The sequence below is a fragment of the Dermochelys coriacea genome, chromosome 2 (assembly GCF_009764565.3).
Source record: "Dermochelys coriacea isolate rDerCor1 chromosome 2, rDerCor1.pri.v4, whole genome shotgun sequence".
NCBI lineage: Eukaryota > Metazoa > Chordata > Testudines > Dermochelyidae > Dermochelys > Dermochelys coriacea.
Window position 1 is genome coordinate 212,165,568 of NC_050069.1, and position 25,734 is coordinate 212,191,301.

General features: G+C 42.5%; 1 protein-coding gene across 7 annotated transcripts in view; it reads right to left on the reverse strand.

Annotated features, from left to right (window-relative positions):
- The window catches only part of ABCB5 (ATP binding cassette subfamily B member 5), a 73,344-nt gene that overhangs the window by 15,699 nt on the left and 31,911 nt on the right, over positions 1 to 25,734 (reverse strand). For all 7 annotated transcript variants that reach the window (XM_043509201.1, XM_043509205.1, XM_038388733.2 and 4 more), the window contains 13 exons: positions 24,838 to 24,951; positions 24,307 to 24,417; positions 23,565 to 23,690; positions 20,878 to 21,081; positions 19,574 to 19,744; positions 17,704 to 17,865; positions 15,790 to 15,942; positions 15,054 to 15,197; positions 13,745 to 13,852; positions 13,367 to 13,444; positions 2,612 to 2,695; positions 1,095 to 1,298; positions 844 to 944 (listed from right to left, as the gene is read on the reverse strand). In XM_043509201.1, the coding sequence (XP_043365136.1) occupies positions 844 to 944; positions 1,095 to 1,298; positions 2,612 to 2,695; positions 13,367 to 13,444; positions 13,745 to 13,852; positions 15,054 to 15,197; positions 15,790 to 15,942; positions 17,704 to 17,865; positions 19,574 to 19,744; positions 20,878 to 21,081; positions 23,565 to 23,690; positions 24,307 to 24,417; positions 24,838 to 24,951 (1,760 nt within the window). The remainder of the gene's footprint in view (positions 1 to 843; positions 945 to 1,094; positions 1,299 to 2,611; positions 2,696 to 13,366; positions 13,445 to 13,744; positions 13,853 to 15,053; positions 15,198 to 15,789; positions 15,943 to 17,703; positions 17,866 to 19,573; positions 19,745 to 20,877; positions 21,082 to 23,564; positions 23,691 to 24,306; positions 24,418 to 24,837; positions 24,952 to 25,734) is intronic.

Here is a 25,734-nt window from a genome sequence, read left to right on the forward strand (position 1 = left end):
CTGTAAAAAAAACTATATAGCATACAGCTTTAACCAAAGGTCTGATCCTGGACACACTTACACATAACTTTGCTTTCATGGATAAAATCATGCAACATCAAACTAGGGAGGCCAGGGTTTCTTGGGACAAGAGAGAAGAGGGGTCTCCAAGGGTGATCTGGGCCTGTGTTGACTGATAGGATATCTAGCCCCACCACTACTTCTGTGCCATGTCTACAGAATGGAAATTTACCAATACATTCCCACCAGTTCTAACAGCAGTTCAGTTAAGCTGGACCCTTGCCAGTGCTAGCCAGGATTCAGACCAAGAGATCAGCAGGACCTGTGCTTAATCCACTACCGCTTGGGTCTTGAGAGAATTCCCTGTTGAACTATGTACCAGTCTGAGCCTGAAGTCATATTTATAAGTATTTGCAGGATTGGAACCTAGAACTGCAAATTTATACTGTATATTTAACTACCCCAGTCTTCCCACTCAAGCATCTTTTCAGTAAGTTTAAGAGAAATTATGCTGACACACAAAAATATTGTGATTTGTTTAGAATACATCATTTGATGCTTTATGGACTATCTGGATTACGCTTGATGTGCAAGCTTTTTCATTCTTTTCTCAAGCTGATATCCTCCTTAACAAAACAGCCATATGATGTATTAATTTTGTTTGTTTGCCTTTGTTTTTTCTCTGCAGACTATTAACTTAATGTAATATTTTAAATGGATTAATAAAATAGAAAAAGAACGAAAAGGGACAATTGCAATGGAGGAAAGGGCAATGCACATGGTCTCAACATGACTGATAACCACTGGATTGTCTGGCTTAACATGACATGAATCATTTCTGACCTGTATGGCTTCTGCAGGTTTTCTTCATACATTTGTTCAAAAGTGCTCTCTCTAGTTAATGAAGCAACGGTTTTAATGTTCTCCACAGCTTCAGTTGCTACCTTTATGTAAATAGGAAAACCAAAAGACAAAATGAGATGGAAAAAAATCACCACTGGAGGGGTCACATTACAGATCAGATTAGAAATAGGAGTTTCTATTCTTCATTTGTTCCATTAGATTAGCTGTGTTATGAAGAGGCTGTATTTTACCTTTCCTGCTTGCTGCAGTTCCTTTTTATCTCGGTTGGCAAATCCAGTCAATGCACTGATCTCCAGCATCCCAGTCACAGCAAGCACCGGCGCCATCACTAGGATCAGCAGAGTCATCTCCCACCCATATATAAAAGAAATGATGACAGACAATCCCATGCTGGAGATGTTTTGTGCTATTACACCAAGCCTTGTACCTGTTGCCTGTAATCGGGTAATATGTGAAAACTGTAATTTGCTAATGGGTCTTAAATACAATCCTTCTCCCTACCTGATAACAAGCAGATTAAAAAAACTAAAACAACTCCCCCCACCCCAAAACACCTTTCAGAGAGAGATCTTTCACTCTGGCCTCATCTCCCCTAGCAGAAATGGGCTGTGTCATCCAGTATTGGTGACTGTTTTTAAAAAAGTCCCATCTGTTGTTTGAAACCTCCATTCCCACACTGTGAGAGCCCCACCAAAAAAGCTGCGGCTCTCACAGCTATTAGTGACCAACAAAGAAGCCATGGGGAGTGATTCAGACAGTAACTTACAGTGGACACAGGATGTTAATTCTGCTTAAAGGAATCTTGACATCGCCTGAATTTTTTCCCCTAGTGTTTATTTTTTAAAACGAGTTCTTGAAAAATAGCAGGTTTGGCCTTTTATTGACTGCTTGAAATTTAAAACTGAAACTCAGAATCTCTACTAACATTTATATAGTGCTTTCAGCTGAAGTGCTTTTCATTCAGTCACTCTCTCTTTCACCCATCCCTTGTTCCTTCTAGAGATAGGCTAATCTGAAACTCCAGATCTGAACTCTGTGGAACTCCAAGTTTGCCCTGTATCATTACAATGGGCTGAACCACAACCCTGTATCTAAACACTCATGAACTTTAGGAAAGTTCATATTCAAATCCAAACTTGTAATTCAGACCCCTCTCTATGTACTGCATAATGCTTGCTTCACTCACTCCTCCTCTCTAGCTCACGACTCCCTAGCATTCCCTTTGTCCCTTCATTCTAAATCTAATTCTCTCCATTCAAATATCTGTCCCCTCTCCTCCACCTTTATCAGTAACCCTGGGCCTCCTTGCTTTCTCTCTTCCCAGTCTTGTCCATCTCTCCCTAAATCTGCCTTCCTCCTTCCACTAGTATGATCCTGCGCTCATGGCCACCAACCTCCTAACAGCTGAATAGCTGTGCTTGTCCCTAGCTTTACAGATAGTGTCATGTTGTAAGTAACCTGGCAGAATGGTCCATATTTAATGTTAGTGTTACACAGATACAAAAGTTTCAGAGTAGCAGCCGTGTTAGTCTGTATTCGCAAAAAGAAAAGGAGTACTTGTGGCACCTTAGAGACTAACAAATTTATTAGAGCATAAGCTTTCGGCATCCGATGAAGTGAGCTGTAGCTCACGAAAGCTTATGCTCTAATAAATTTGTTAGTCTCTAAGGTGCCACAAGTACTCCTTTTCTTTTTACAGATACAAAACTCTCTCTCCCTCTCACACACACTCCCGTAAGGTACGTACTGTTTGAATTTGTGCTGCCTCTGTGGCTAATCTTGTTGTCAGAGCTCCGGTGTTGTTTTTCTTATCATCAAACCAAGAGATTTCCTATGGAACAAAAACAGAAAAATGTGGTTACTCAGTGAGAGCAAGGTCATCTCTCCCCTTCTTGCTTTATTATGAACAAAACCTTCAGTGTCTGAGTATGTCTGTTTGCACATGAAAAACAAAAAACCACCAAACATGTATTTATTCAAAAGCAACCTCTTTATTTAAGTTGGATAGTTACACATGCAAATCACATTTACCAATCTGTGCATGCAATTACTTGATTTATGAATACAAATATCCATTTGCAGCCAGATAATAACCTATTGTGGACTGGTGTAGCTCCCTTTACTTCAAGCCAAGCAATGCCGATTTATGTTGAGGATATGGTCTATGGATTTTTTGTGCATTTAAAATTTATATTCTTGCAAATATCAGACAGTTATAAAGACCCTTTAAAATGTTGGTCCTGTGTATTCTTAGCAAGGCAATAGCAGAACTCTGAAGATAGCTTAGATTTTGTATTTTCTTGAAATCCTATGCTTTAAGCCTCTTCTCTTCTTGCACACTCTGGGGCCTTCCCTATAAATCTTCTTATGCCCAGCATCCTGCAGTCTGAAAGTAAAGAGGCCAGCAATTAGCCTTTACAGAATGGATGTCATGCTAGTTTAGGGGCCTTGGGTGGCCCTATATATCAGATTGACTTTTAGTTACTGATCAACTGAAGATCAGTTATGGGCTACAAAAGGAAACCAGCTGACCTGTCAGCATCAATATAGTCTCCAATTTCAAGGCTGGGATTGAGATAAGTTAATTACTGAACTTGATTTGTATATATACAGAGTGATGTGAAGAAGGCATAAAAGAGAATTAGTTATTCAAATATTTCTTTAAACTAACTTCACTATAGCTGCACGAACACTATTTTGATGCAGATGGTAGATTTAGCTGGGGTACTTTCATTCTGTCACCATGGCCCCTTCCACACTTGTACAGGGACACAGTTTGCTAAAATGGATTTAAAAGGCTTCAGGTCAGGCTAAAATGGTTTTAATATGAGTTTAGATTAAGTGTTTTTAAAACCAAAAATTAAAAGCATTGCAGAAAACATTGTTCAGCATTCATAAGCCAAGAATTTCCACTTGCTGGCCATTAGAAAATACGGGCCTCATCCTGAAGACCATTGTGTCTTCCCACTGACTTCAGTGGGCTGAGAATCAGGCCTTTGCATGGAAGGTTTAGGCCCTGTCTACACTGGCAAGTTTCTTTGGAGTAAAGCAGCTTTCTGCACTGTAACTCCCGAGGTGTACACACTGCCAAGCCACTTCATGCACAGAAACTGCGCAGTTACAGCACTGTAAAAAACCCACCACGACGAGAGGCATAGAGCTTTCTGCGCCTGGGCTACAGCACTGCAGTGTCAATGTAGACACTGTGGTTGAGTACAGTGCTGCGATTGGCCCCCGGGAGGTGTCCCACAATGCCTGTTCTCGCCTCTCTGGTCATTGGTTTGAACTCTACTGCCCTGCCCTCAGGTGACCAACCGTCATCCCAACTGTAGATTACTTTGGAATTTTGAAAGTCCCCTTCCTGTTTGCTCAGTGACGTGTGCAGTGGTCTCAGGGCATCTTTTCAGGTGGCCATACCTGCTCCACGCACAAGGTGATCCCCCACTTGGAGCAATGCCGAGCTGCTGGATCTCATCAGCATTTGGGTACAGGAGGCTGTGCAGTCCTGCTGTGCTCCAGCCATAGGAATTATGATATCTATGGACAGATTTCACGATGCACGACAGAAAGGAGCCATGACTGGGACACATTGCAATGCAGGGTAAAAGTGAAGGAGCTTCGGAATGCCTACCACAAGGCTGGGGAGGCAAGCCACTGCTCCAGTGCTGTGCCCGTGAGCTGCCGGTTCTACAAAGAGCTGGACGCGATACTTGGTGGCGACCCCACCTCCACTGCGAAGACCACTGTGGATACTTTGGTGGCTTGGATGCTAGTCGAGAGTGGACCGAGCCAGGAGGAGGAAATCTTGGACGAGGATGTGGAGTGGGAGGGGGACCCAGAGGCAGAGGATGACTTGGAGGTCAGAGATGCATGCAGCCAGGAGCTCTTTTCTACCCTGGAGGAAGCTAGCCACTCACAGCTGTCGAAGCTTGGTGAAGCGCAAATGGGAAAGGAGGCCTCTGGTAAGTGGAATTGATTTGGGGACTTGCTGAAGTGAGTTGTTGGGGGCAGGAGGATTGCAGAAAGCAGGCTTGTCTCCCACCGCATGCCTAGTCTGAATGGCGGAATAGGCTGTTGATTGATTCCTTCACTTCACGGGAATCTCCCTCAGAGCTCTCCAGGAAACTCCTGTGGAGATACTGGGCAACCTGCTGCCACAGGTTCTTTGGCAGAGCTTCTTTGTTTCTTGCCCCATTAACAGTAACTTTCCTGTGCCATTGTGCTGTCATGGGTGGAGAGGGGGCATTGCTGCACACAGGTGAGCCACGTAGGGGCCACGGCAGAAGCAGCAGTCTTGGAGAAGACCCTCCCTTATTTCCCTGCTCACCCTCACCAGCGTGATATCTTCCATAAAGATCACATCCTGTAGAAAGTGTGGGGACAGGAAAGATTATCAGCCCCCCCCCAGTGCTGTCTCTTCCCAAGAGCCATGTGCCCAGTGTTCAGCAGGGTCTGGGAAGAGTGATTTACCCTGCCCCTGTGGCTACTCACCATTTGGGGGAGGTCTTGTGGCTCATGTGTGCTTGCCTGGGGTCAGCCAGTTAGTGACAGGTGTATGAGTACTGGCTGTGTCTTAAATCAGTGTTCTGAGTGTTGCAAACAATACTGCTTCTGTAAAATGTTGTGTTTAAATTTAAAAGAGATGACCTTGGAAGCACAGCCTCCCTCTTTGTTATCAGTGGCTGAACAGCTGCACAGAATTAGAAAGCAGCCAAGAACTAAGGAGGACTTTCTGTTATGATGCACTCCACCGCTGAGAAACAGGAATTGAAGGAGTGGCAGGACAGCGAGAAGAGAGACCGAAAGGAGAATGCAGCATGCCAGAATGAAGCCACGGAGCGGCTCTGAAAGGTTATCGAGCGCCAAGCAGACATGCTCCAGGCGATAGTAGCTCTGCAAATCGAGCAGCTCTGCACCCACCCTCCCCTGCAGCCACTGTTGCAAAACTCCTTCCCATGCTCCCCCCAGACACTGCCAACACACTCTTCCCAACTTCCTGGCTCCAGTCTATACCGTGGCATTCCACTCTGCCTCTATCCACTGCACTCAATACCCATCCCTTTGCAGTTTGACCCTGCTGAAGTACAGCAACCACTGAACCATACTCCAAAGGAGAAGGTCCTCCTGGGACCTTCCCTTCTCCCATCCCCTGCACTGCTGATTTTTTTTTGTTTGACTCTCTCCTCTGGTTGTTATTTTTAATAAAATAATTGTGTAGGTTTGAAAGCAATCTTTATTCTATTAACTGAAAGCAAAAAGAGCCCTGCAAAGCAACATACAATTATGTTAAACCCACATATTGCATCATCTGCACCAATCACCTAGCTTTACAAGCACTGCACTCCCAAACCTAGCAACAAATATTAGTGGCTTTCAACTTCAAATTGCTGCCTCAAGGCATCCCTGATGCTCATGGCTCCGCACTGCTCCCCTCTAATAGCCTTGGTCTCTGGCTGTTCAAACTCAGCCCTCAGGTGCCGAGCCTCTGTGGTCGAGCCCTGAGTGAAACTTTCACCCTTCCCTCCACAAATATTATGGAGTTTACAGCACATGGCTATAAGCATAGGAATATTGTCATTGGCTAGGTCCAGCTTCCTACAGAGGCAGTGCCAGCGGGCCTTTAAACAGTCAAAAGCACACTCAATAGTCATTCTGTACTTGCTCAGCCTATTGTTGAACCGCTCCTTGCTGCTGTCAAGTTGCCCCATGTGTGGCTTCATAAGCCAAGGTATTAAGGGTTAGGTGGGGTCTCCCAGGATCACAATGGGCATTTCAGCTTCCCCTATGGTGATCTTCTGGTCCAGGAAGAAGATCCCTACTTGCAGCTTCCTGAACAGGCCAGTGTTCTGAAAGATGCGTGCATCATGCACCTTTCCGGACCAGCCTGTGTTAATGTCTGTGAAACACCCACGGTGATCTACAAGCGCCTGGAGAACCATTCAGAAATATCCCTTGTGATTAATGTACTTGGTTGCTAGGTGGCCTGGTGCCAGAATTGGAATATGCGTGCCATCTATTGCCCCTCCGGAGTTAGGGAAGCCCATTTGTGCAAAGCCATCTACAATGTCACACACGTTGCCCAGAGTCATTGTCTTTCGGAACAGGATGCGATTAATGGCCCTGCAGACTTCTGTCAACACAAGTCCAATGTTAGACTTTTCTACTCCCAACTGGTTAGCTACCAATCGGTAGCAGTCTGGAGTCACCAGCTTCCACGGTGCAATCGCTACATGCTTCTCCACCGGCAGGGCAGCTTTCATTCTTGTATCCTTGTGCCGCAGAGCTGGGGTGAGCTCATCACACAGTCCAATGAATGTGGTGTTCCTCATCCAAAAATTATGCAGCCACTGCTCGACATCCCAGACATGCATCATGATGTGATCCCACCACTCAGTGTTTGTTTCCCGAGCCCAAAAGCAGCATTCCACTCTGGTCAGCACCTCCGAGAATGCCACAAGCAATCTCATGTCGTAGCTATTACATGTGGAGAGGTCAATGTGGAACTCCTCTTGCCTTTGTAAAGAATAACTCCATTGCCACTCATGATGTGTTGGTCAGAGCGAGCAGCATACTGGTCAGCAGTTCGGGATTCATTCCTGCAGCCCGAAGAGGCGGGGAGCGCAGTACACAAACTGTTGAAAGATGGTGCCAAATGCAGACGGAAGCACAGGGATTGATGGGATGTGAAGCAATGCATCACGGGGCATTGGGAGAGGACTCAGGATGCCCCGCAACCCTCTCTGCCTTCCCACAATTCTTGGTGGCAGAAGATGAAGAGGTGCTCTGTGGGATAGCTGCCCAGACTGCACCGCTCCAAATACCGCAGCAAGTGCCGCAAGTGTGCACACGCTATTGCGCAGGCAGCTGACAGTGTGAACACACAAAAGCGGTTTCCCTTCAGTGCTCTCTGAGCAGTGCAATAACTCTCAGTGCTGTAACTCTGCCAGTGTAGACATGCCCTTAGTCTTAGGCCCTGTCCATAATACAACTACAAACACATTTTTGTAACCAGTCTGTCACATTCTTTTCGTGCCCTGGTTACAACACACAAAGTTGGGTTGTGTCCACACAGGAACATTTTTTTGCACAGCAGAAATAAATATGTCAGTCATATGTCTGAATCTACACCTATTATGTTGCCTCTGTGGTACCGTGAAGCTGTATTATGAGTGCCTATATGTGGCTCCAGGTCCTGTAGCAGACACACCCCAGACAGATCCAAAAGGGAATATTTAGGTTGATGGTACTTAAGCCTCACAGAGATTATGCAAAAAGCCCCTGCATCCCTAGAAAAAAATGAGTTTAGCTGATTGCTCTCTAGGGAAGGGTAGGAGCAGCACAATGTTACCAAAAGACAGAACTGGAAAAGCCGGGGAGGGGAGGCAAAGAGCAGATCACACAGGAACAGATGGAGAGAGACAGGAAGAGGAAGTGTGGGGCAAGCTATAGCAGGTCACAGAAGCTGGGCTCAGAGAGATCACCCAGCATGTAGCAGCCTTCTGGGGCAGAGGGACACTGCCCACTTTCCTGAGCCCAGATGGCTTTGAGGACCTCCAACAATCCAAGAGACTCAAATCCCAGCCCAGAGAAGACCCTGGAGTGATAAGGAAGTGAAGGTAAGAAAATGTGTTTTGTGTTTAGTTTGATCTGCACTCTCCTGTGCTTTACACAATTAAGTACAAAAGGGAATAGAAGTGTTAGCCATTCAAAGGGTGTGAGTGTGTGTGTGTGTATTTTAACTGTTTCAGAACTACTACGTGCCCCTGAGATCGTGAACCTGTAAGTAGGAGTGGAGTTCAGGGAGAGGGATGTGTTTAAGTAAGTGTGAAGTCTTGTAGGCCAGCACTGGTCCTGGGGGTCTATGGAATGTGGGCTGAGAACCCCCTTTCTGAGGAAGGGTAAGAGACACAGTAAGTGCCCAGGAAACGTGCCACTGGGGCCGAGGGAAGAAAAAGTGCTACAGCCTGCTGAGCCTCTAGAAGCTTGAAACGCTCCAGAGATCCTGAGCATCAGAGACTTAGATTCCACTCACAGTAGCAGCCCTAGTGGCTGGCTGGCCGGGAGTGCTCTTTGACGCCTCAGCCATGGTCGAATGCCTGAGGGACATGCACACAGGAAGGCATCGGAACTATGTGACTCTTGGGATAACCACCCTGAATATTGCTCGAGCATGCAGGGGTGAAATCAGGAAGGCCAAATCACACTTGGAGTTGCAGCTAGCAAGGGATGTGAAGGGTAACAAGAAGGGTTTCTACAGGTATGTTAGCTACAAGAAGAAGGTCATGAAAAGTGTGGGCTCCTTACTGAATGGGGGAGGCAAACTAGTGACAGAGGATGTGAAAAAAGCTAATGTACTCGATGCTTTTTTTGCCTCTGTCCTAATGTACAAGGTCAGCTCCCAGACTACTGCACTGGGCAGCAAAGCATGGGGAGGAGGTGACCAGCCCTCTGTGGAGAAAGAAGTGGTTCAGGACTATTTAGAAAAGCTGGACGAGCAGTGCCATTGGACATTATCTTTGAAAACTCATGGCGATCGGGTGAGGTCCCGGATGACTGGAAAAAGGCTAATGTAGTGCCTTTCTTTAAAAAAGGGAAGGAGGAGGATCTGGGGAACTATAGGCCAATCAGCCTCACCTCAGTCCCTGGAAAAATCACTGAGCAGGTCCTCCAGGAATCAATTCTGAAGTAACAGTCAGCATCGATTCACCAACGGCAAGTCATCCCTGACTAACCTACTTGCCTTCTATGATGAGATAACTGGCTCTGTGGATGAGGGAAAGGCAGTGGACATGTTATTCCTTGACTTTAGCAAAGCTTTTGATACGGTCTCCCATAGTATTCTTGCCAGCAAGTTAAAGAAGTATGGGCTGGATGAATGGACTATAAGGTGGATAGAAAGCTGGCTAGATCATAGGGCTTAATGGGTAGTGATCAATGGCTCCATGTCTAGTTGGCAGCCAGTATCAAGCGGAGTGCCCCAAGGGTCAGTCCTGGGGCTAATTTTGTTCAATATCTTCATTAATGATCTGGAGGATGTCATGGGTTGCACCCTCACTAAACTGGGAGGAGTGGTAGATATGCTGGAGGGTAGGGATAGGATACAAAGAGACCTAGACAAATTAGAGGATTGGGCCAAAAGAAATCTGATGAGGTTCAACAAGGATAAGTGCAGAGTCCTGCACTTAGGACGGAAGAATCCCATGCACTGCTACAGACTAGGGACCGAGTGGCTAGGCAGCAGTTCTGCAGAAAAGGACCTAGGGGTTATGGTGAACGAGAAGCTGGATATGAGTCAACAGTGTGCCCTTGTTGCCAAGAAGGCTAATGGGCTGTATAAGTAGGAACATTGCTAGCAGATCAAGGGATGTGATCGTTCCCCTCTATTCGGCATTGGTGAGGCCTCATCTGGAGTATTGTGTCCAGTTTTGGGCCCCACACTACAAGAAGGATGTGGAAAAATTGGAAAGAGTCCAGCGGAGGGCAACAAAACTGATTAGAGAGCTGGAGCACGTGACTTATGAGGAGAGGCTGAGGGAACTGGGATTATTTAGTCTGCAGAAGAGAAGAATGCAGGGGGGGGGAAATTTGATAGCTGCTTTCAACTGAAAGGGGGTTCCAAAGAAGATGGATCTAGACTGTTCTCAGTGGTACCAGACGACAGAACAAGGAGTAATGGTCTCAAGTTGCAGTGGGGAAGGTTTAGGTTGGATATTAGGAAAAACTTTTTCACTAGGAGGGTGGTGAAGCACTGGAATGGGTTACCTAGGGAGATGGTGGAATCTCCTTCCTTTGAGGTTTTTAAGGTCAAGCTTGACAAATCCCTGGATGGGATGATTTAGTTGGGGCTTGGTCCTACTTTGAGCAGGAGGTTGGACTAGATGACCTCTTGAGGTCCCTTCCAATCCTGATATTCTATGATGTCTTACTGCACAGAAAGTTGGGAGGGAGGAGGACCAGCCAAACCAGTGAAACAGGTATGGTGAGATTTGCAGAAGGGACAAACACTGTAGAAAGATCTGTCTGACCTTCAAACAACCAATATGCAGGCAGCAAAGGAAGCCAAATATTTTTCTCTGCCACCCAAAAAATTCAACAGCTATTTTGTTCCTGAGCTTTTCTTCTTGGAATTACTTGATCCACTGCCTTTAGGTTACTGTCAAGATTTGATTAATAATTTTCTCTTGGCAGGCTTAATTATGATTGCTAGGTTTTGGGAATAAAATTGTGTACTGCTCTCACTAGAATTGAGAGATTGGACAAAATGTAAGAGATTCCAGCAATGGAAAAATGTACACTGTGTATGGCAGGAAAAAGAATAGTATTACACAAACAAAACCAAAACTGTGGACAAAACAAACATTTGCCATAACAAAACATGATATTTTATAAAGTGTAACCATGTAAATATTAGATAAATCTGTTTCATATAGATCGTGATTCATTCAGTTTCAAAAATTTCTCAGCAAGGAACATGTAGTGGGAGGAAGTAACCTACCCCCAGGCTTTTCACATAGTCTCTTCCTGAATAAGACAGTAGTTTCCCATTCCAGCTTCTCTTAGGTCTCATCTACACGGAAATTCCAACTGCACCGGGAGACATGGTTACAAAATGCACATCCAATGACATAGAACCATATTTCTACTGTGGTTGTGAATCACAGACTTACAAAAGTCAAAGAATGCAGAACAGTTCAAGAGCATAGTTGAAATTAATTTCAGTTCCATCTACATGACAAAACAGGCTTTAAACCACATCAGGAGACTACTATATTGTAACTGAGTCACTCGGTACAAATAGAATTTACAGTGTAGATGGGACCTAAAAATACATATTTTAAGCTTCTTAGTATTGCTGTGTGAGAGCCTTATTTTGTCCTTACTGGAGACAGAATCATGTTAAACCGTGTTTAAACACTTTTGTTTCTAGCCAGGTTCTAGTATGGATTCCCTAGTCAATGCAGAGAAGGGTCTCTTTTTCTGAAGATAGCCAAAAAAACCCACATATTATGGACAACCCAGAGAGTTTGCCATCTTTCAGTCAGTCAAACCTTCCCCCGACTCCAGAGGGAAAAAAAAGTTACTAGCTCCACCCATAAAACCATTCCTCGTGGAATAAGCCATGAACACTGCCCACATTAGTATGAGCAGGGATTTTCTGCTCCTCCCTGTGGGGACGATGTTTTATTTCTGTGCCCTGGACTCCAGAAGGACCAAATCTAGGATTCTGGGAGGACTCTTTATTCTCTCCTTCCTGGTGTTTCTTCAAGATGCAGGGACTCCAGGACACGGCTCAAGAAAGTGTTGCTGCTCTTTCTGCCTCTAATTTGCCTAGTTAGGACTTGTGAGTGAGTGTCAGGTAGGCAGAGCAATAAGGAGCAATAATTCTTTCTGCAGTGCAGGCAGACAAGCAGTTAACTGGCAGCCAGTAGATATTCTTCTCAGCTGAGGTGAAGTTCCTTTTATATCTTCCTACTGTATTTTCCACTGCATGCATCCGATGAAGTGGGTTTTAGCCCATGAAAGCTTATGCTAAAATAAATTTGTTCGTCTCTAAGGTGCCACAGGTACTCCTCGTTCTTTTTGCTGATACAGGCTAACATGGCTGCCACTCTGAAACCCGATTCCTTTTCTTTGTGGTTCTCAACACATCTCTCTTTGAATGCACTAACTTAGGCCAGCATCAGGTACTGAGCATCTTACTTCAGGTGCTACTGTCAGGAAGATTAAAATTCATACCAGGGGCCTCCTGATTGCTCAGTGCCACTGGTCAAAGAAGACAAGCATGTGCTTGACATAAATAAAAATGATGTTTAGGATGATGGTGCACATCTGTTAGCAGACCAAAGAAAACCAGGTTCAGCAGGTAAAAGCAGGAATATAATCTGGTCATTCAAAAAAGCCATCTGGTTTAAAATTAACCTGGTTTAAAACGAAGTAGGTGGTAACCTCAGGTCACATACATACACACACACATACACAAACCTGATTAACAATTGCAGTTAAACTTGGTTGCCACTCAACTCTGTTCTTACATGGTATAGCCCAGACTGCATGGATGGTAATCACGTTATAATGGATCACGTTATAATGGGATTAAAAACCCTATCCCCGTTGTTAGAACAAGCTTGAACTTCAACCAAATTTAATGACTGTTTTTGGTGTAGTTGTTTTTAGCCTGTAAACGGGATCTTAGCTTGGTAGCATGTAGCATACTTTCATAATGAGGTTCTAACACGATTTCCAGTCAAACAAATCTCTGTTGAGAGTGGTAAAGGAAATTTGCAATACTAGTGGTTAATCATGGTTAGAATTAGCATAGTTCTTCTCTTACTTTGGATAGAGAAAGTATACACATAATTAATACCTAAATCTTCATGTGAAAGGTGGTGCAGTAAAATGGTGCTTTGTATGATGAAAGAGGGTGGCTTAATCCATTCACAATTTATTATAGGAGAGGCAAGTGAGAAAATGGTATATTTATAAGAAAAACTTTAACACTAACCTGCCGCAGCATGGCTTTAAATGCCATATGCCTTAATCTCATTGTTAGGATTTCTCCTGACCTCCCATAAAGGAATCCCTGCAAGAAAAAAAGAACAGTAGGGCCTCAGATCTTTGATTTTTACTACTTGTAATTTAAATGGCAGTCTGATGCTATTTATACATCAAGTGCAGTCATTTGTTACAAGCATAGCGCACAATGGTGAGATGTGAATATAAAATTAAAAAAACCAACAAGAGCTGAACAATACAGCTGCAGAACCATCCCATCATGCCATGATTCGCCTGCTGCCAACTTTAAATCAATAGCTGATTAAAGCAGTTACTAGAATGAAAACTGCTGTTCCGACCAATTGTTTTATTGATTATGAGAGTTTACCTGCAAAAACCAAACGATAAAGCAAACACCACCTATAACAGCAAATATGATGGAGAAAATGTTAGCTTCATGCTGGATCCTCTCCGGATCATCTTTTATTGAAAAGATCTGCAAAAACAGAAGGAAAAACATCCAGATGTTTTGTTAGCCAGCCTATTAATAGATGCGGTAAAACACTATATAGACTAGAATGGATTTTCTTACATACTTGGGGAAGAAGAGAGGAGAGCATTTATATGAATGAATATTTGAAGGTTAAAGTTAATGAGGACTAAGGGTTAAATTTTCAAATTTCACACTGACTTTTCTGCCTCACACTGGCTCCCCTGATAGTCATGGTGCTGTTACTCCACTGTCTGGCTACAGAGCATTACCTTTGTTCAGACCTCTAGGCACTGGTGTCAGAGACTGCAGTAATTATTGTGCCCATTCCCTGGCTTTGGAACTCTGACACAGCACTGAAGTAAAAATTTGAAGGAATAAAAAAAGCAGTCTTGTTAGCAACTGGTTGGTCAGTAACTTCCTATTAGAAGTTAGCCCTCTGATGCCATCAGGAAACCTTTTTTCTTGATAATATTCCAATAGGCATAATCTTTCAGGAATGGGAGCGCTACAAGAGGCCTATTCAGTGCAGAAAGACCACCCCCATCCACATTGGAGAGAGGAAAAGAAGGCGTGACTCAGCGATTAGCCCTGGCTGAGATGATTTAGTTGGGGATTGGTTCTGCTTTGAGCAGGGGGTTGGACAAGATGACCTCCTGAGGTCTCTTCCAACCCTAATATTTTATGATTCTATGATTAAACTACAGGAATGGGAACTTCTCGATTCTACAACATGCTCCAACAATCACATCCTCCATGGCTGTGGACAGCTCACATCTCTCTGCCTCAGTTTGTGTAAAATGGGGATAATCCTTCCTTCCTTCCTTCACAGACACGTTGTGAGGACTCATTCATTAATGTTCATAAAGTGCTTTGTGAATGGGAAAAAGTGCAATATGAATACTAAGGATTATTATACTACAGAGAAATTATGTTAGCCAGAATCATTTTTAAATAGAAACATGGTTTTCCTATGTTCTGAATTGTTTTACAAACCATGTTTATAATCTGCTTATGTTGGGCGCTCAGTGACCCAAGAAACAGTGGTGAAAATATGCTAACATATTTTTGTGAAGAACTATGTATAAAAATGATTCTAATTACCCTGGTTTCACTGAAGTGTACATAGGGCCAACTATACCAATCAGGTCAACTTAACTAGCATCCTTCTACAATTACATTGTGGAAAAGTCAGTATTCCACTTACTGTTATAATTTTAGCAAATATGATGGAAAAGATAGGGTGACATGCTCCACTAATAACAGCAGCTAGTGTCCCCAATGCAATGAAAGGCCACTCGGGCTTGTTTAATCTAAAAATCTTGAGGAAAGAAACTTTGGGAAGGTGTGCCTGGAAAAGAAAAACAGATTAAAATCAGAACTTTTATTTTTGTCAAATACAATTCAATTTTACATTTTTAAGAGAGCTGAGCTGCATTATGATGCCTACAGGAAGAGTTGAGTTTAAGAACCCTGGACCAGTAGAGAACAAGTCAGGCAAATGGAACGACTACAGGTGACAGGACTGGCCCCAATCCATTCTATAAACATTCTGGAATATTCTTAACAGCAAACTTTACATGGATAATTATGCTTTGTACTTACATTCAGTAGCACCTTTCACTCAAAGATCTCAAAGAAGCTCTACAAAGGAGGTTATGTATTACCCATATTTTATAGATGAGGAAACAACATACTCAGAAGTGAAGTGATTTGCTGAAAGTCGCACATTGAATCAGTGATACAATTTTAAGAAGAGGACACAGTCCTCTTGACTCCCACTGAAATAATCTTTGATATACACCCCTTTCAGTTCTGATCTCTCTGGAAGAATTGTGCAGGTTTACCACTGAACTGCTGAATCTTTCTAGGATTAAAACAAAGACCCACAAATCAACCAACCAAAACCAAAAAACCTCGAGTAAGCGACAGTAAACCATTACCTCTTCAGGTGCGGCTTCTTCTTCGGCCTCTTTTTGTGGAACATGTTTTATGCTTGCTCTTTTGGAAATCAACCCATTGATGGGGCATACTTCTTCCTGATCTTTTAAGGTAATAGTTTCTGTTGATACTTCATGGTCTTCTGTTTTAATAGACTTTAACACAACATAAATTCAGTCACAAATATATCCAAAAGGTCAGTGTAGTTGCATTAGATAAACTCCACTTCCATTTTCAGTGTCATGTCGGTTCTGTGAGACCCTGACTGCTATTTTGGATTTAGTCCTCTGACTAAATTTGCTACTCATACCCTTATTTGGCAGAAACATAAGGACATTTCCCTGAGTTATTGGATTCTCATGCCTCATGTCCTGAAATCCAGCTACAGGCATCTTCTGTGTTCTCTACATGTTTACATAAAAAGCTAACATTTTGTGCCAAGCATTAAGGAAGCCATGCTCACTTTCTTCCGAAGAGCCTAATCCTGTGCAGTTATTCCTGTGAGCTTCCACTGACTTCCATGAGAAATGAGGTTGCTCAGCACCTTTCAGAAGTGGGCCCAAAAGGTTGTAAGCAAACAATACATTCAAAAATACTTTGACATATTGCTTTTTAAATGATTTGCAAAACTCATGAGAATATATGTTTGTTTTCCTATTTTAGGCCGTAATCCTGGCCCCGTTGAAGTCAGTGGCAAAACTCTTACTGACTTTGAGAGAGGGAGGATTTCATCCCTATTGTTTTGAAACAATTTCTTCTGAGTTTCCTTCTAGTTTATCCTCCCACACCCCCAGAGTATCAAAGTGGGCTGATTCTGACTCGCACAACAGTTCTAAAGTATAGCTTATAAGAAAGTTTCCTACTAATATGGTTTAAAACACTATTTCCAGGGTCAGAGCAGGCCATACTTATCTTGAAACTGTGTTTTATAAACAAACAATTTTCAAAGTATATTCAAGAGTTTTCTAAAATATGGTTTAAAAACAGCCTAGTTATATCTACTGGCCATTCTTGTGTTGTTAACACGACGGCTGCTACTCTGAAACCTTTAAAATCATGGTAACACGAATGGTATGAAAAACACTGCTTTAAAATTGTGCCACTGTCACAGCCTTAGTGCCAGTCCAGGCCTTGTCTCCATTAAACAAAACTACTAGCACTTCTCTCACAGTTGGGCTAGAACCAGGTAGATAACATGGCAGTAAAAATGCCTGTGCTCTGCCTACAGTACACTAGCACCATTTCTACCATTGAAGGGGCTGCACTGTTGCAAGGGGGGGAAATGCTGAAAATTGTATATATACACACCTGCACTACAACTGTAATTGTACAAGCACCTGGTTGTCTAGTGAACTTAGGCATCTGGATTCTGACAGATTCTGTGTATAGTGTGGATCCAACATTAAAACTAGGAAATAGAATTACAGACTAGACTCTTACCTTTTCTTTGGGACCACCTTTGTGCTGTGAAAGCTTCCGTCCATCCCTTTAGTTGGGATTCCACACAGAGCAGTTGCCAAAGGAGCTGTGCTACAAGGAGGGTGGGGAAGGGGGCCTGATTTCAGCACATCCTGGGGTATCTGTGGGTTTGGGGAGGCATGGGGGGAGGAGCAAACCCCAGTGACATGTATGAACAGAACAATCTTGGTTTTTTGCAGAAGGCGGTGATTTGGCTTTTAGTTACCATTGTGCCTCTAACTTCTTGGCAGAGTAAAGAACTTAACGTATGTACTAGTATATGCGTGACCTGCTTATTACACTATCTTTTAAGTAAATGAAGTGGATATATCACAAACAAGGACTTTCACAGGAAAATTTCAGGATCTTTGTAAGGTACCCAAGAGACTTAAGTGAACAAAGACACATGTACATTCTCATTTCTAGCTTTTATATCTAAAATTGTGAATTCAACGTACCTGTGCTGTTGCAAGTGAATAATATAACCCTCTTTTCTCCATCAGCTCTGTATGTGTTCCTACTTCAGCCACAGCACCACCTGCTATGGCCACTATTACATTTGCAGTCCGAATGGTGGAAAGCCGATGAGCTATTACAAGAGTGGTTCGACCTTTGCTGGCCTGTAAACAAACAACCAAATTGTAATTTGTGCCCCCTGTGGCTTGGAGATTTAGCGTAATTTACTCTAATTGGTCATATTGAGACTGTAGTTACTCCCATCGATTTCATTTGCTAAACATCCTGACAATCCATGAGTTTTTCCACAACTGACAACTATAACCTTGTGCGCCCTGGTTCCTTCTCTGCTGGGCTACAGGAGATCTGCTTGCCAGCAGCCACACTAAACAAAATCAGAAAGCTTGTTTTGCTTCTCCTGCTTTTCTAGACTCTCTCCCTCTTTAATGATTCTATTCAAAATTAAAAAGCTAAATTCTGAGCTGCTCTAGGTTATGCCATGTGGAACCGTCTCATAGGGACTGATTCCTTGCAGAGGAGCAGATAGAGCAACATGTGCTCTGGTCCTGCCCCAGCATGCCTCTATGTAGAGGTCCAGGTAGCATGAAGTTGGCTATGCTAGTCTGACACCTCCCAGGAGTTTTCCTGAACTGGGGGAGTTCTCAACTGTCTTCTTGAGGCTTCTGTAAGTGCCTTCTTTGCTGCCAGATTGGCATAAAGACACCCAGGATACATCTACTCTGCAAAATCTCACCTGAGGCTGGCCCAGGTCAGCTGACTCAGACTCATGGCGCTCAGTCTGGGGTCTACAAAATTGTAGTATAAACGTTCAGGTTGGAACCCACCCATCCATGAGGGGGGCAGGTCCCTTAGTTCAGGATCCAGTCCAAGCCCAAATGTCTACCCTCAGTTTTACATCGTAAGCCCCACGAGCCCAAGTCTGCGGACACGGGCCCACTCCCATGTGTTTAATTGCCATGTAGACATACCCTAAAAGGTACCTGGTTCACAGTGATGTAGTCCCATATGAAACAGGACTATGTTAACATGAACTAGGTACCTTTTAAAGGGCAGTTAGAGCACAACACTTTATCATGCTTCACAAATCACACCCCTTTGGTGGACTTTGCCAGTGCCATGTAGACATATGATTTGTCAGGACTGAGGATCTGTTTTTTTGGAGATAGTAGCCATGAGTGACATGCAGTGGAATAATAATCAATGCACACTTCTTCGGAAGTGTACATCTCTATGAAAAGCATTAACTAGAAGGTATCAATATTTACACACTCAAAAGATTAACATTACTGTAGCACTTCTTAATACCCCATATGGCATTTTTGTTAGCATTGTGCTGATGATCTGAATGTACAGAAATATCTATTCTACCAATTCAGATGTTTGCGTATTTGAAATTGATTTTCAAGAAACGGACAAGATGTTTATTCTAAAAGCTCTAATGGTGACAAATTATTTGCCAAAGGGCACATGTTGCCCTCAATGATTTGCACCCTATTTACAATTTGATGGTAGCCAATGGGTTTGCATGCGCATCAGGGCAACTTTTGAGCCTCATAACCACATAAAAATACATCCATTATATCTTAGTGAGTTAGACCCCAGTCTTGTAATGAGGGCTCATCCATACAGAGCCTCACTGCAGGATTGGGCCATGGTGAGAATTGCCACATGGTTACTGTTGTTCTCAGTGGGGTTATAGCATTGTTGGGTAGAATTTGGCAGTAATTGAGTAAATCATCCCTGTCATTGCAGTACAATAATAATCTTGTTCATCTATTCCTTGCTTTGAACAAAAATATACTTGATTCAAGAAAATGGAACTAGAGGTTGTGTCAATAACCCAGCATTTACCTTTTCCAGTGCAGCTTGGACTACTGACTCACTTTCTGTATCCAGGGCAGATGTGGCCTCATCTAACAAGAGAATTTTAGGGTTGCGCACCAAAGCTCGAGCTATAGCTATTCTCTGCTTCTGGCCACCACTCATCTGTGCTCCTCTTTCTCCTACAAGGGTATTAAATTTCTGAGAAAACAGCAGAGACACCATCAGTTTTGCAGTATAAACAACCACTAAATAGAGCTTGATCCACAGTCCATTGAAGTCAATGGAAAGAGCCCCCTCCGCCCCATTCATTTCAATGAACTTTGGATCAGGCCCACAGTGAAAGCAAGATAATTATGTATTATGGGGGGAGCACCCTAGTGAAATGAAAGCTAAGGTTATATTGTCTGATCCACAGAGTGCAGGACACCAATCCCATTTGAAATGAAATCTACCCAAAGTCACTTTCAGTAGCAAAAACGTTCCCACAAGCAGATGGTCATGGAATTTTATTCAGAGGGGGGCACTAAGGACCAGAAGGGCAGCCCAAGGGAGTTTCTGCTAGATCTGGTACTGGAACACAGGTTTCTGATGTGATGTGAAAACCCAAATCTTATCCACTCAGCCGCAGCACCTCTCAACAAAATACATATCAGATCTGCTGCCCTGATTCAGCCAGGTACCGAAGCACTTACATAACTTGAAGCACGTAGTAGTTCTATTGACAAGGAAGATACTCACATGCCTGAAAGTCATGCACATGCTCAAGTGCCTTGTTGAACTGGGGCCTTTGTGTCATAAGCATTACCCTGATCACCACATTATATGCCTGAAAATACAAATTCTGAATGATACTGCAATTTCTACTCTTAGCCACAAGGTGGCTGTAAAAATCGATAAAAGGAAAAGGAGTACCCGTGGCACCTTAGAGACTAACAAATTTATTAGAGCATAAGCTTTCGTGAGCTACAGCTCACTTCATCGGATGCATCATTGAATGCATCCGATGAAGTGAGTTGTAGCTCACAAAAGCTTATGCTCAAATAAATTTGTTAGTCTCTAAGGTGCCACAAGTACTCTTTTTCTATTTATATCAGAGTCATCCATGCTTCCAGCTTTTGCATTCACAGTTATCCCTCCCCTGACCCCAGCCCCAACATATTTCCATTTCCTTAGGTGTCTGTTTCAGAGAATTTAGAGAAACATTGCAATTGATGCAAATTTCTTCTGTCATACACACACGAAAAATGGTTTCTTTCATGGTGATATCTCAACATCTAACTTTATTTCAGTTTATTTCTAAGAATGCCGGTTATTTTCAGTACCATACTTACATCAGGAAACTCCATGATAAAATCATAAGCATTTGCTTCTTTTGCTGCATTCTCAATTTCTTCATCAGTTACATCCTCTCGACCATATCTTATATTGTTTCTAATTGTTGTCCCAAACAGAACAGGTTCCTGACTGACCACACCAATGAATTCTCGGTAATGTCTCAGATTAAGGGACTTTATGTCATGTCCATCCACTGTGATCTAAAGAAAAAAAAGACCATGAGAGCCTGAGGTTGTATATTATTATTTTTCTTATTATATTACCGTAGCACCTAGAAGCCCTAGTCATGGACCATAACCTCATTGTGCTAGGCATTGTAAAACAGAGATCAAAAAGACAGTCCTGTTCTTGAATATTTCTAAACCAACAAACGTTTAGGACAAAATCTTCCCATTCAGTTTGGCAGGGTAGATTTAGGATTCATGAGAAAAGTGAGGATTTATTTTTGTTTCAGTGAAGAAATAGTCCTTGGCCAGATCATAGAATCATAGAAGATTATGGTTAGAAGAGACCTCAGGAGGTCATCTAGTCCAACAGCAGGCTCAAAGCAGGACTAACCCCAACTAAGTCATCCCAGCCAGGGCTTTGTCAAGCCAGGCCTTAAAAACCTCTAAGGATGGAGATTCCACCACCTCTCTAGGTAACCCATTCCAGTGCTTCACCACACTCCTAGTTAAATATATGTTCACGTTTCCATACACTAAGTGGAGATTTGCCTCTGCTGGGCACCACATCTGCAGTAGGGCCAAAGTAATGGAAAAAGGAAAGGGCCCTCAATCTGAATCCTACCATCCCTTACATAGAGTTGGCTGGAGATATTTTTCATTTTTGCAGGAGAAGAAAACTTGAAACCAGCAGAGGCCATCTCTGCTTATCAAGCATATGGTATCACGGTTTATTGACATACAGCCTAAAGCCTGCATGACGCATGGTGCAAAGAGGATAGAAGGGAAAAAGAACAACCATCATGTATCTTAAATGGGATGATCAGTCCTATGCAGGTAATCCATATCGTGGAGGAGGTAACACAAGGTTTGGCTCTTTAAACTTTAGTTGTGCTCAGAAATGCCCATGAAAATTCTTTGTCTGGATAGCAAATAGGAGAGGACAGATATAAGCATCAGGCAATCGTTGAGCTGAACACCAGTCTTGTACATGCACTTTCACAGGACTGTGTGACATTGGAGCCTGAGTGGAGTGTGCTTGGCTGTATTTTGTTACAGTGCTGTTTTTTCCCATTTCACACATGAAGGGGATCACCATTACGTAGTGGCCTGGAGGATAGAGTTGCACGAAGGCCAAGCCCAGAGAATGTCCTAAAAGGACCCTGATCCACTTTTCCAAAACTCACTTGTGTAAGTGGTATTCCAATTCACAGCACCAGGACAAGAAGTTCAGATTGTAGAGTGAGCAGCAAGGATGGAGCAACTTAAGTATGGCTAATCAGTGGCCTCACCTTCCTATGTAGTCATGTTACCTCAATCGATTTAGATACATATATGGCCCCTATCACCATAGCATATGAACACCTCTAAAGTAGTTAAGCTTAAAAAACAATAGCCTTTCTCTCCTTTCACTGGAGATGGAATCTAGAATTTATGCCCAGGATGTCAGTATTAGGACTGGGCACCCCAGGTCCCATTCTGGTTCTCTTCACCTGCAGACATACAAGGAATCTCCTTTTTCTTGTGGAACATGCACAGCCTACTGTCTGCTAGCCAGACATAAGATACAAGCTGCACAGTTACTAGTTATGCAGAACTATCTAGTGTGTTGCCTATGAAATAGAACATGGCTTTAGGGGGGAGGGATAGCTCAGTGGTTTGAGCATTGGCTTGCTAAACCCAGGGTTGTGAGTTCAATCCTTGAGGGGGCCATTTAGGGATCTGGGGCAAAAATTAGGGATTGGTCCTGCTTTGAGCAGGGGGTTGGACTAGATGATCTCCTGAGGTCCCTTCCAACCCTGATATTCTATGATTCTATGATTCTATGATCACATACTGTACTGAATACCATGAGTCCCCAGGTCCCTCTGAGGAGTGTAGATTTGCATAGCTAGATCTACTGGAGCTAGATATGAATAGCAGGTGATTCAAACTGAGATCTGGGGCCAGACTCATTGGCAAAGATCTGCCAGCAAAGGACAAATCGGTATTTAGATGGTCCCTCCTAAATAATATTTAATAATTAAACATTGTATTTATTTCAATTCAAGACAATATCTACCCTCCACAGGAAACCCTATAAACAACACTGTCAAGCAAGTAGGCTACCAAATATGCAGGACACCAGCTAAGTGTGTGTTTTGGGTGTTCTAAATCCAAGCCCAGCATCTGTAACAAATTCCTTTAATGTAAAGGGTGAGGCTGCTCAGAACAGAAAACACACTACAGTATTTAAAAAGCTTGCCAGTGATTTATATAACTTCCAAGTGATCCACTCTCTGAGAGTTGTAAGGTTCAGTTTGTAAGAGTTAGACTTTTGTTAAATCTCCCAGCATCAGATGTAGGAACAGTGGCTGATTGCTGCAAAATCTTGTGTATTACAGTTGGTTGCAATATCCCCAACTTTGTGCTCCACTTGTCTCCTTTTGACTTGAGGACTTGTATAGCTAGAATTCTTTGTACATTACTATTTTAATACCTATGTAAACAGTACTATGCTCTAGAATGGCTGTACTCACCACTCCTTCCTGTGGATCATAAAACCTCTGAAGCAGCTGGATCATTGTGCTCTTACCACATCCACTGCTTCCAACCAGTGCCACTGTTTGTCCACAGTCAATTTTCAGAGTGAGACCTTTCAAAACCTTGTGGTAGTTAAAAAAATAAATTGTAGAACAATTTCAAATTAATTAGATTCTGTCACTAAATCCTGCCAGATTTATCCCTGCTACATTTTCAAAACCCACTCATTCCCATTGCAAATTCTGGCTCTGATCTTGTCTCATACCCCAACCACTAGAACCTGCTCTTCCTGACATCTCACATACTCTAATTTGCCCAGTGTTCTGCAGCAAAAAGTCATCTGCTGTCATGGTTCTGACCACATTCAGTCGCTCTTGAAGTCCTTCCATAAGCCTCCTGCTTCACATCCAAGCCTCTGGGCTCACCTTCAGGATCCTGCAAAACTTTGCTCCTTCCAATCTCTCCTCTCTTGTCCTTTTTAGAGGCCACACCTTTCTTGCCTCACTCAGCTCAAATGTTCCATTGGCTAACAACACCTTTTTACATTCTTCTCCATGCCTTCTTTTATGTTTCCTCTACACATGGAACTCAAGTCAACCTCCTGACTCCAATCTACTGTGCTTCCATCCTGTCCTCTAAAGCAGACAACTCTTTTAGCGTAATACACAAGTAATATGCCATATTTCAAGCTGTAGTCACTGTGACTACAACACAGCACAGAATAGGTGTTTCTCCTACCTGGACATCTGGTCTTGAAGGATAACTGAACTGTACATTATTAAATTCAAGTGTTCCCTTTATGTGATCGAGTTTGTGTCCATCTGAAGAAAAACTATCTATAGTGGGTTTCTGGGGAGTCGAAAAAAAATAAAATTCAAGCAAAAAATTTACAAATGCACAAATAAGGGAGGGAGATATCATTATAGCCTGAATATTTCATATTTTTATTTTACAATTTAAAACATCTTCCACACCACACCTGTTTTAGCATTGGTAGTTGCAATCTAAGGCTGGCTGCCATAGTTACTTTGCTTTGGTAACTGCATTCTATTATTTGTAATTTCCTTTGAAGAGCTTGAACATCGTATTTCTTTCTAAGCCAGTTTGGTCTTTTTCCATTTGGCAAACACTAAATTTTTTCCTCCTTTATTTTTCAATGGAATTTACCCTGGCTTTTTCTTATTACTACCTTATTTTTCTATTGGCACTGTTAGTGCTCTCATACAAGATAATAGCCCAATTATGAAGACAGGGTAGAAGGATCCATACCTGATCAATTATCTTGAAAACTTTAAAGGCAGCTCCTCTAGCAATAGAGAAAGTTTCAAAGTGTGGTGCTGCTGTGCCCAAGCAATAACTACTAAAAGTTACGCAGAAGAAAACCTAGAGAAAGAAGAAGATGAAAACCACTCTGAAAACAAATCAATAATTAAACGCTGGTCCTACAGTCTTGATTTAGGCAACACTCCCATTTATGACCATTGGAGCTATGCCTCAGAAAAGACCGCAGGATCAGCCCCAGCATTGGTATGTCATTCACAAGATATTCGTAAGTATCAAAAGAATTAAGTTTAACCTTGGAATGCCAGCACAATACCTTATAGTCTGGAACAATAGAAATTGAGAAGGATTTTTGGCAAAATTCTATGGAATTTCTACATAAGACGGAAAGAAAAGGACTATTTTTGTTTTCTATTTTACTGGTCTCTTTTGTAGTATATTTAATACCAAATATTATTAAAAATACAAAAAGGTCATTCAAAAATATTTATTGGTTTATTAAAGTGAATGGCCTTTATCTCTGCTAGATCAAGTTTTACAGAAAACTCAGAAAACCCACAAACCACACTGCGAAAGTCTAACATATCTTTAGTTGACTACACCATAAACCTCACTATTACTCTGAGTTTTAAGGCAATCAGTAAATAAAGTTTCAATTTTTCAAACAGTTAAAAACTCCACATAATCTAACTTTCAACTTTATTCTATAGAATATGTTTCAAATGAATAGAAACACAAGATATGAGGAGTATATACAGCCACCCTACCTAATAGTTGATCACATAATTTGTGAGGAAGAATCTATTAGGCAAATTTCACCTCCTCTTCTGTTTGTGGAATATCCATAAACAGATTATGATTTTCTCTAATTTGTTAGTTATTTTA